Source organism: the organism of the source record quoted next, unplaced genomic scaffold, assembly GCF_019419815.1.
Source record: "Pyrus x bretschneideri cultivar Hongxiangsu unplaced genomic scaffold, Pyrus_bretschneideri_v1 Contig65, whole genome shotgun sequence".
Taxonomy (NCBI): Eukaryota; Viridiplantae; Streptophyta; class Magnoliopsida; order Rosales; family Rosaceae; genus Pyrus; species Pyrus x bretschneideri.
The window spans coordinates 1,369,403-1,381,599 of record NW_025999804.1 but is presented as its reverse complement, the minus strand read 5'-3'; the positions used below and the strand labels follow the sequence as shown (position 1 = coordinate 1,381,599).

General features: G+C 37.9%; 1 protein-coding gene and 1 pseudogene across 1 annotated transcript; one reads left to right on the top strand and one right to left on the bottom strand.

Annotated features, from left to right (window-relative positions):
* The first annotated feature begins 4,308 nt into the window (after nucleotides 1–4,308).
* LOC103935743 lies at nucleotides 4,309–6,881 on the top strand (annotated as a pseudogene).
* A 717-nt stretch (nucleotides 6,882–7,598) lies between these two features.
* On the bottom strand, nucleotides 7,599–8,106 carry LOC103935744 (protein RALF-like 32). The gene has a single exon (XM_009345549.2). The coding sequence runs from the start codon at nucleotides 8,066–8,068 to the stop codon at nucleotides 7,730–7,732; it is 339 nt and encodes a 112-aa protein (XP_009343824.2). The 5' UTR covers nucleotides 8,069–8,106; the 3' UTR covers nucleotides 7,599–7,729.
* Between the last annotated feature and the right edge of the window lie 4,091 nt (nucleotides 8,107–12,197).

The window sequence follows — 12,197 nt, the reverse complement described above, 5'->3', positions numbered from 1 at the left end:
TCTTAACTATCGATTGTGAATTGAAACCATATTTCAATTCTCCCTTAAGATTAGTGTTTGCTAATCTTTAGGGCTTCCACAAACCATGAGTGACACCTAGCAGCATGTCATGGTTACCCAAGCTAAGTAGAAGTGGTTGGAGAACCTATCCAGTTACAACTACAATGCAATACGGTCCTTCTCTAATACAATACTCTTAATCACATTGTTGAAGTGATAGTTTGTTTCATGTCTACTATCCAATGTGATACTTCCTTATATGATTCACTTGAATAAGATTTGGAACAAACTTCCTAAGTCATATTCATATGCTTTGGCCAAAGACTCTCGAATCATATCTTAGAGTATTCTCCTTCCACCATGGAAGGTTAGAGATCCCTTGTTGTGCATTCATATGCCTACATGACTAGATAGCTTGACCCCAACCATGCCGTGGACACTCCAAAGGAATGCCATTTGACACGATCAAAGATCAAGGACCTAACCATTAGACATCTATGATGCCTCAGGTCAAAGGACTACTTTGCATATTGTAACCATCGAGTTCTTACATGACATGTATGTTTGAACTCTCTTTTGATCATAGTTCAGTGTACTCGATTACTCTTTCGAGCACCTATGTGTTTGTCTTAGTGTCCAACACTAAATGACTTGAGACTTGTCATATCCATACTTGAGTCGACATAACACATACTAACCTTAGCGGATTGTCAATGCCCAATTGGCAACCCTATGGCTAGGAACGTTTTAGGAATGAACATAAGAGAAAGGTCTCGAAAATCTAACTTACTTAGATCACTTATCTCTTAGATCAAATACATTCCTTGGATTCCCTTATTGCTTAAACACAAGATACAATAAATAGTGATTAACAATAAGCTTTGCCCTCCATTAAACATATAAAAGTTTAATACATTAAGTATTCCAAAAAGCTATTACATCAAATGAGTGGCTTTGTGGGCATACTTCCAACAATGTTGTAATACGATTGTGTAATCGGGCCAAAGGAATTGACCAACCGCCATATCTCCCACAAATTTGGACCCAATTAGAAATTGGGTTTGTTTTAGATTGATTTTCTTTTGCCCTGACCCTCATGCCCCAATCAGGGCCTTGGTTCTTTTATTTTGGCCTATCCTGTGGCTAACACACACACATGTGCAACCATCTACTTTTTCCTCTTTCTCGAACTCTCTCTCTTTCCGTACACTCAAAATCATAGCTCTCAAATCCTTCCAAAACCTCACAGATCGTCTCTAACTTAGTCACCATCATCTTCCTTTTGACTCCACGAGCCTATCCATACTTGTAGTCAAGAGAGCAATTGTCGGGAACACGGGATACTTGAGCTTCGGTGAGGAGTGAAATTAGCTTCGACATGATCGAGGGTGTTTCACTTAGTTTCGAGGTTTAGTAAGGTGATTACTCAACTTATCTAACATGTTAGACTAATTTCGGTTAAGTTTGGACGTCCAAATAAGCTCGGTAATGAGTTTGCAGGAGTAGCTATTTTTTTAAGGATTTTTCTGGTCATTTTCTGTCAAATTTATGACCCCAAATAGGTAAGAACGTACTCTTGTCATTCAGGGCTTCAATTTGATATAAAATTCGTGAATTTTGGTGTTAAAACGATGGAGATATTGAGATTCAAAATTTTTCCAAAAACCGGCAAGTGCAGCGGCGGTCGGCGATGGATTTCGGCGAACCATCGAAGAAGACAAAGCATATTCCGTCAACTTTGACGGAATGTTCTTAATGGCGTCAGGTATATTTAACGAAATATTCTATTTTTTTAATAGAATATTCCCTAACGGTGTTAGGGTTACCGTCAACGTGCCAGGCACGTGCTTGCGCGTGAGGGTGCGTGGGGCATCGAAAATTTTTTCTAAAAATATAGGGATGCTCGTGGTGTTGAGTAGGCCACAATGGTATATTCAAACACCCCAATTGAGCAACGTATGAGAAGTTATTTCATAGTGATGGTTATGTGTTTAAAATAACGTTATAATAGTTGTTTCACATAAAGGTGAGACATTTCCAGAGAATGAGCGCAGCCAGGCGAGACTTGGGGGTTACGACCCGGCTACATACCAGTGAGTGGGCTTTTTGGTTTTTCTATATATACATATATATGCCTTATGTTTCCCAGAAACTGTTTAAATGGTTTTTACATTTTAAATACCATGTCGTATGCATTACATATTAGTATATGCTATAATATAGCTGTGCATATTACTGCTCGATGCCTTGGACGCTCAGGTAAGCTTCAGGTGAGTATATAATGAGGGTTGTGATGGAAGTGTGTATGATTATGATGAGTTGCTTTAGTGATTTATATCCTGCACCCCGATGTTAGTGCTCCGCCCGAGGGTAGGGCCTAGCCTTCACGTGATCGTTCACCTCCCGCACCACACGCTCAGTTTGGATCCAAGGCAAGTGCCAGCCTGTTGTACAGACCACATTAGGTGGTTCCGACTTGTAGGTGACTTGTGATACTTTGCACAACCTTTATGTGATCATAGCACTTAAGCGTACTTATTTACACCTAGCCTGTCGTACAGACCACATTGGTGGTTCCGACTTATGTGCAGGATTTGGTTTGATTGTTAAGCTATAGATTTAGCCGTACAGGTCACGTTAGGTGACTCCGGCTGATATGTCACTTTATATCATGCAATTCACCCGACTTACTTATTTATGGTTGAGATCATTGTCATGGTATACACATGGTTTATTATTCTCGAGTATAGTTTACAGTATTATTTTATGGGAAACTTATACAGGTTTTACGGTGAGGGGTTATTATATTTGAAAAGATAAATGGTTTTGAAAAGTTTTGTTTTTACCCACTCACACTTTCTGTTTCACGCCCCTCCATGTTCTAGATAGAAGTTCGTGTCGGTGGCTCACGAGGACTTCGTGGCGGATTCTGACAGACATCCACCAATGTAGGGTTTCTGTAGGATTAGTAATTAGACTTCTGGATTGCATCCTGATGCCTACGCTCTGGTTATGTGTCCTTTACTCTAAACGTTTACACTTATACTTATGCTAGTCTAGTGTAAATTAGTTAGTAGGTTTTTATTTATCCGTATTTTCTTATCACGTTCACTTCTGCACAGCGCACATGGCTACGTCATCCTCTCGTGACGGCTAGCATGCCTCGATTGGGGTCGGGGTGTGTCACTTATACGATTCTTCCTCTTTTTTGCTAGTTGAACCCCCTGAGTTGCCATCTCATGTACACATAACAATACAAGCATGTACAACCAAATTGAACAATATATACCCTGATAACAACCAAATTTTACAATGTATAACATTAACACAACCTGTGTACAAGTTTTTATAACAATACATCTATGATGAACAAACCTTCATGACTTAACTAATATCAACTTAATTCATAAAATTAACCAAGATTTCATCAACACAAAGTATTCCCAACTGAACAATATAACTTTAACAAAACCAAACGACCTATCCCTTATACATAACCTGTCTACAACATTTCATAAACCACATCCCATAGAAATTTCCTAAATTTCCACAAATATCCGCCAATTTCAACTAATTTCACCAACCAACATGCAAAATTAATCAAATTTACATAAATGACAAAATTTATTTCTAAGGTTCTATATTTCCAGCCTCACCACATTTACATACTTTGGGGAATGAAGTATGACGTCGATTATTGGGGAAACAACAGTTATGAACCCAACTCGAATCAAGCAAGCACCACGTCCCTTCTATGGAACCGACTGCTCACCCTCGAACCAACTCGCCTGAAATTCTAAACTTTTGTGTGGAAGTGCAGAGACGCTGGAGACGCCAAGCACAACACTATTACAACTGGATTTTGAACAGCAACGAAATTTTCGAACGGTAAACAACTTTTCGACAGGAAGGATGTTTGAGGACTGATAGAAAATGGAGAGTTTCGGGAGAAGATAAATTTAATATGGTAACTGTTGATGTCAGGGGAAGGGGGAGAGTTTAAATTCCAAAACTTTTGAATTGATGCCGGGTACTATTTTTAATTAGTGATAGGTCATTTGTAGCCTAGTTTCACCTCAAACTTTTTTTAATGGATTGGTTTTCAGTCGTAGAGATTTCATCCAATGACTCACATTCTGTCCGCACACGTGGCCCGCAAAGCTTTGTCGGCACCTTAGAAGACACGAATAAGATGGAGGGAAAACTCGTAATTTGGGCGTGGGTTTTTCATTACTTGACAAAATAAGAAAACCCGAAAACCTTGTAACCAAGTATACAAAAACCAAAACCCCAAAAGCTGTGAGGAGTAGAGAGCAGGCAGCAATGGAGTCTGAGGTGAGTTTGTCTGCTGCCCTATTAGGCTATTCCTGATTCCCAAGTACGTAATCTGAAGCTTTTTCTGAATATTTGTTTCCTTTTTTTTTTTTTTCAGAGAACAAGTTTCCAACCGTTTAGGCTCTTCTCATCGTCGGGTCAGGGTTTCTTGAACAATTCGAGCCCCTTCTTCCTCCTCGACCTCTTTCCCTCGAAGTGCTTCCCACCGAGGTATTAATTAGTTAATAACTACTTATCAATTACTTTAATTACGGATTAATTACTGTATTTTGCACTTTCAAAAACACAAATGATTGATCTTTATGTGGAACAGATTTGGTCGTCCGTGAATTACACTGTGGAGCCAGTGGAGTTGGGCGGACTTACTTTGCTCAAGGTCACTTTTTTCCCTGATTCTTTCTGTTTGGTTTCCCAGAAAATGAAGGAAAGTACATTTCAATGTTATAAAAAAAAAAAATGTTGCTTTTAGTAGAATTTGGTAATCTGTAAAGTTAAGTTTAATTTGAGTGTAACTTAGAGTTCGTGCGTGATTTGATTGTAGGGCCGGGTTAGTACTCAAGACTTTTTCACGCTATCCAACTCCGATTTAGTTCCCGGGAAATATGAAGGTTATACATTTCTTCCATCTTCATCTGTTTGTTAGTAGTCATTCAATAATTGAAAAATAATATTCTGTGCTGAAAACGTTTAATTTATATATGATGTGCTATTTATTTTGGTTTTTGGGTGTAGGGGGATTAAAGCTGTGGGAAGGTTCTCTTGATCTAGTTAAAGCCCTTAGATCCGAAGTTCAAAGTGGACATTTATAATTTACTGGTAAACGCGTTTGTGAGGTAGGCACCTTAATATTCTCGGGTTATTGTAATTTATAACCTATAGCCTGGTAGTCTATTCCTCAAATTGTGAAATGTGCCATACGCTTCTTTACCTTGAAATGTATTATATCCTCACAGACAGAAACTAATTTTGTTTCTGGTTGCATCCTGCCTACTTCGTTCAGATTGTAGGGTTTCCATACTAAGTGGCAATCCATAAACTTGATGTGCATACATCATAGAGGGACACTCTTCAAATTTCTAGGTGGATTTTCCTGTTGGAAATTAACAGTGTTATCTCAATTCTTAATGAACTGCGCAATTTTCATTGATCTAAGTGTTCGTTGGTAAAATTTCAGAGTCCATATGTGAACCCACATCGTCATTGATCATTAATCAACAAAGAAATATATCACTACTACAAGTAATTATCTCCGATGAATGATTTATTGGTTGTCAAAAAAGTTGATGCCAGTCTTTGGCCCACTTCTCCCATTCCTTACACTCCCTTACCGTGTTTCCTGTCATGATTTTTCAGCTTGGTTGTGGCCATGGACTTCCTGGTATCTTTGCCTGCCTTGAGGTGAAGTTAAGTTTCTTAAGCTTGTAAGTGTAGTTTCTCATGTTAGATTTCTTAAGATTTTCATAGTTGAATCAGGGTGCAGCCGCCATTCATTTCCAGGACTTCAATGGCGAGGTCCTGTGGTGTCTGACCATACCTAATGTAAATTCAAATATTCCAAGCTTCCAACCCCCATCAGTGCAAGTGACAAAGTCTAATGTGGGGTCCGAAATTCGTTTTTTTTGCTGGTGACTGGCGTGAAATGCATAAGCTTCTTCCTTATGCACTAAACACCGAGAAGGATCCTAATGTTAGTCCAGAGCAAAGTTTAGATGCTCAATATGATATTATTTTAATGGCAGAGACAGTTTACTCAATTTCTACTCTCCCACATCTCTGTAAACTCATAAAGAAGGTATTCTCTTATTGATGTGTTATTTATGATTTGTTACTGCGAACTTGCAGTTGCGGTATGTCTAATAATTTTTACTTTACAGTGCTTAACTCCTCCTGGGGGAACTTGAAGGTTCATATCTGTGGCAGTAGTTGTTTCCCTTTTTTCTTTCCTACCATATTCCTTGGGATGGTAGGATTGTGTGACATCAGATAAGAACAAGTTACAGCTTACGGCATTCGTTATGAATATGCTTTTTGTGATGAAGATTATAATTTGCCTTTGTTAGATATGTTTCTTGTATGAATATGTGTTTGAGAGTCCTTAAAGCTGTGACCAATCCATGGTTATCGACTGTTATCAAGTTACATTTACTGATGCTTAAATACGAAGATTAAAATATTTTTCTTGGATTTCTTTTCTGCAGGGGTCTTGGCTTCTAGCATGATCGTCGAAGTTGCTGATGGTTCTTCTAATGTCCAAGAGGTATGGAAGCTTTCGTTTAAGGAGGCTTGGAATTCATGTTGACCAAACACTTTCGTTCAATCTCTCCCACATCAAGAATCGAACATCGTAATGAAAAAAGAAGAATCAAATATTACAGTTGTTAGGGCATGTTCGATGTAATCGAACGTTTAAAATTCCTTTTACCCTTTTTTCCCTTGTCTACCCTGAGTTGCCCGGTAGGATTTCAAAAGTTGTAATTGTAGTCAAAAGTACAAACGTATTGGGAATATATTGGAGGTAGAGCATGGGTAAAGCTCAGTTTATTTGCTCTCTAGAACGGTAAAAGATAAATGTTCTCTGCCATTTGCTTGGACAAGGAAAATATATTTTAAATTACATTTAAATAGTTTTTATTTTTAAAATTTCTATGAGGGTGAGCTAAAAATAAAAAAAAATCATGTTTTTATTATACATCGTATAAATAAGTGCATGTTTATACCTAAAAAATACATAATTGCATTGAGATATATAAATGGCCAAATAAAATGACATATAAATTATAAAGTATTAGAACAGCAGAAATTTATCTATTTTATATCCAAGTGAGAGTCTGGACGGACTAGATGAATGACTATGTGGTCTAGGCGGGTGCCTAAGCAGGTTTAAGCATTATTTCTTAATTTTCAAATGCCTAAGGATTAATACGGATGGTAATCAGTCGCTTAGTGCTTAGGCAAGGCCTAGGGCGTTAGGCGGGGATTTTAGAACATGCCATCATCTCCGTTACTAACACTCCCACTAATGAGGCTGCTACTAACATCACTAATGCCACCAACCCTGCCACCACTATCATGGATTGCCGCTAGTTTAGAATTCCTCGACAGGCTTAAATTTCCTAATTTAAACGGTGGGCAAGAGGACTGTTATTTACATTCTGAAAAAGTTATCTTGCAACCCTATCTAGTAAATCACAACAGTAGAGAAATGCATGATGATTATTTCAAAGTGATAAATATAGCAATTCTCTTTTCAATACCGAAATAACGGAGAAAGATTCTTTAACCATTATCTATGAGAAGTGTGCTACATCGATATGAAGCTTGAATTTTAAAAATGGGATGAGTTTATTGAACACTTGAAGCAAAAACAAGTGTTCTACATACATATCATCCGTGATCACGAGTCCGACCTACAACGATAATACTTGGAACAACCTCTATTATAAGGGTTAGATGGAGGAGGAAGGCAACCTCCAGTTTTACTATACGCTTCACCTCTACCGCCGCCGTTGCAAACTGGTTGGTCTGGTTTCAAAGCCCCAGGTGATATGTACTTCTTGGTCTGAAGAAACCTCCCGCTTATCTCGGACTCCATCAGCAGCTCACCTTCGTCGTCACACTCCACTATCGAACTGTTGCACGGCGTGGATGAAGGGCTCATCCCTGAGGCCGTTGTGCAGGTGAGATAGCAAAGGCCGAGGACTATCAGAGGGAAGACTATGTTAGGCCTTTGCATTTTGTGTGCGTTTTGTTTTTCTTCTCACTTAGGACAACTTTATAGAGAATCATGTCGTATTTATTTTATTTTATTGATTTAGCTTTTAGAAAGAGGGTAGTGGGATGCGCATTATGGATAAGCAGAGGGGACCGCACTTGACCAAACCTGAAATAGAATTCCAGCAGCAGCCATGTATTTTATTTTCCATGTGGTTGAGTCTCGACCGACGCCTTCAATGAATAAAAAATTTGGAAAAGGAAGGTAAACTCTTTAGCCAATAATTTGTGTACTGAAATTAGGGGTTCCCTCTCATATTGTCCACCTACTTTTTTTTTGCGTTGAAGAACTCCCACCTTACTAGGAAAATTACAGTATACTTAGAAGTGCAGTGTCTTGGTTCGATTTTCATGAATTACAAATTAAATATCAAATTAGAGTCTGATACTAATTATAGATGGCTTATTATGTAGTTTAGTCTAATTTCTTACCTCCTAGTTTAAGCATACTGTTTTTTAGGAAATTATTATTATTATTATTTAAATCATTACTATTAAAGGGAGGGGGAGGCTTTGAAACTATTACGATAATTTAGTAGAGGGGGAGCTTCGAACACGGGATGCATGAAGGAAATTAGATTCCCCACTTCTCTTTCACATGTTTTAGTGTCTAACACTACTCCCGTTTGAGTTAACATAACAAATACTAACCTTAGAGGATTGTCAATGCCCAATTGGCAATCCTGTGGTTAGGAACATTTTAGGAATGAACATAAGAGAAAGGTCTCGTTGATCCAACTTACTTAGATCACTTCTCTTTTAGGCAGTTTACATTCCTTAGATTCTGTTATTGCTTGAACACATGATACAATAAGTAGTGATTAACAATAAGGCTTGCCCTTCCATTAAACTAATAAGAGTTTAATCATAATCTAGGTTCTAAAAGACGCTAGCGCTAGTCCCCCCAGGGGGGAGGGTAGGGGTGTTGGGGCCTAGTGCCTAGGCTTGGCAATTTCTAACACGACTTGTTAACCTGACACGATACGAAATTAACAGGATTTTGGGTCGACACGATAATGAAGCGGGTTGTTATCGGGTAACTCGATAAACACCTGTTATGTTAACGGGTCGATCTAGGTATACAAGTGGGTAACCCATTACACGATAAGAAAAATATTAGTTTAATAATTTTATACCACTAAAAAGAAACACTATAACTAACTACAGTAAGATTTAGTCTCAAACTGATCTGAAAGTTAATATATATATATATATATATATTTTTTTATATTTTAAATTAAATTTAGAAAATTGATGATGGATTGATTGAGATTTAATGTTGGCTATCCATTGTTTTTCTTAGCCTTAAATAAGACTTTCTCTCATTCTCGATGGCTCTAATCGAAGCAGCCGCTCTATGTCTCTCCCTCGAACTGAACTCTTGAATCTTAGCCTCGAACCTCAACTCCGGCTAGCCATAAGTCCATAACCACCCTCTCCAGTGTCCCTCCACCACACCACGTCACCACATACGACCTAGTAACCCACCACCAATTGATAAACTACTTTTGTCTTTGATTCTCTCTCTCTAGATCGAGCGAATTCAAGCCTTAATGGAGGTAATTGTTGATTCTTTTGAATTAATTTCAAAATATAGGGTTTTGCTTCGAATTAGTTTTCGAATTAAGATTGGTTCGTTTCTTCAATTTGGGTGTTTAGTTTCGAATTAGTTTTTGAGGTAATATTATGTGGCAATGTGGTATGTGCAAATTTAGAAAGAAAAACAATATTTTTCTTAATGGGCCATAATGGGTCGGGTCAACTGTTAAGAACCCGTTAAGATAATGGGTATGACATGATATGATCTGTTAAGATAACATGTGTTATACGAAAACAACACGAACATGACAAACACGGCTTGTTTGCCAGGCCAACTAGCTCCTAGGCAACTAGACGGGACCTAGGCGGATTTAAGTAAATTTATTATATATCGTGTAAATAAGTGCCTATTTATACTTAAAAAATACATAATTGTATTTAGATTCATAAATTGCAAAATAAAATGACATATAAATTAAAGAATTATAACATATTGAAAATATGGAGACAAGCATATAGTGAGTGTTCATCTAAGTATTCAATAAGTCTCTTACCATTTATTGAACAAAAATAAAATGCAAAATAAATGTTATAGATTTTTTATTTAAGTGAGAGTCATGAACTAGGTGGATCTAGGCAGCCTAGACGGACACCTAGGCGGCTTAGATGGGTGCCTAGGTGGGCTAGGCAGACACCTAAGGAGGACTAGGCATCCTCTCTTGATTTTCAAATGCCTAGACATTAACTGGGGCGGTGGCTAATCGCCTAGCGCCTAGGTGGGGCCTAGACGGCGCTAGGTGGGGGTTTTTAGAATAGTGATCATGATGAGTATTTTAAAAGCTATTACATTGGCTTTATAGGCATACTTCCAACATATATTCCTTGTATGATTACAGTGCGAGGTGTAATAGAATCAGATCAAATCCCAGGGAGCAACGTACTCCACTTTCTTCCTCCATTGTTCTTTGCAATTTCAACTTTATGAGCTAATCAATTTTTTGTTGGTTTCATTTCTAAATCTCACCAAAACTATCTACAAACTCACACAAACACTTACATTCATGAGCTATAGAACAAGGAATATCAGCTTCAGCAGCAAAGTCGACACCAAAATATGTGCTTATTTGCAAGACCACCTTTCTCAGCATCGACATCAAGATCAACCTGTTTTGGATTGTGAGGTGGTGATCGAAACTCACTTCTTGTCCACACTCAACTGGATCATTTGCCGCATCCCTGGATCGAACACATAAACTCATCATTTGTAAATAAAATTTATCTACATGAGAATTTTGATTAAGTACAACAAAGGAACGTGTGCCTATTTATCTAAACTACCTATTAACAAACTTTTTTTTGTTAATCACAAGAGAGAGAAAAAACAATTTAGTCTTATGTCGCACTGTTTGAGCCTGAAATATCGGATTTGGGCTAAGAAAGGATTACTCAAGTTGTAAGGCCATGATTCACAGCCCATTAATTATTTCTCAGGCCAATTGGCTCCCAACCCAGGATAGCGTTGAGTCAATGAGTCCTAATAAGAATACGACTATTAAGGGACCAAGCCTAGGCGTGGCTCAGTAAAGTGCTAACTGAATGAAGATTGATAAGGATCAAGATGGGTTTTAATATGATTTGCATTATACTAAGAATTAGAACCTATGCATGATCATATGAGAATGAATTAAGTGCACAAAGGAACTAGGTTCATAATCTTGGTTCAAGTCAAAGAGGTCGAGACTAGATAGAGGTTGAGTTTTGGACAAAGAAGGGATTATGGGGGATAAATAGAGGATATCCAGGTAAGTGTCGAGGAGGCATAGTCCAATCATGTCTCTACCTCGATAGACTTGTTTGTCACAAAGTTCATGCTTATAAATAGAAGAGGTTGTGCAACGTGAGAAGCCCCTTCAACTCAGCAAACAACTCAAAATGCTCTACGCGCAACCTTTCTCACAACCTTGAGAAAAATCCTAATCATCCTAATCCTTTCATCAACACATCTTCAATTTGGATAAGTAAACAACATTGTGTTCACTGTCACATCCCGATCTCGATATACGTCCAGAATCAACTCGTGATGATATAATGTAGGGGGATGCCAAAAAATACTACTGAAACACTGAATAGAAATTAAGAATATTTACAAACAACTATGCCATAAAAATAACTCTCACTAGGGACAACGGATGTAGGCTCCCAAAAGAAAGTCAAAAAGAAATATGAGGAAAGGTACAAGGAAAGGTAGCTGGGTAACCTAAAACTCCAAGCACTTTGAACTTTATCTGCTACCATAAAGCTCTGCGTATCATCTAAAACCTGCACAATCACCCCTACACCGTGGGAATGGTGCACCTAGCAAATCAATAACTTGGATAAGCTGTGAAGCTCATGTGAGTGACAATACTTCAACTTATGTGATAGTCATAAAAACAAATCTATTGATCTCAAATTATAAATGTCATTCGTAAAATCATACTTTATGAAATCATAATCAAACCAATGAAAATTCTGCAGGAGTCACATAGACATCCATTAGCCTTTCTAAAACA

Excerpts from the sequence above, each read along its gene's own strand:
- LOC103935744 (XM_009345549.2), bottom strand. The coding sequence starts at position 8,068 with ATGCAAAGGCCTAACATAGTCTTCCCTCTGATAGTCCTCGGCCTTTGC.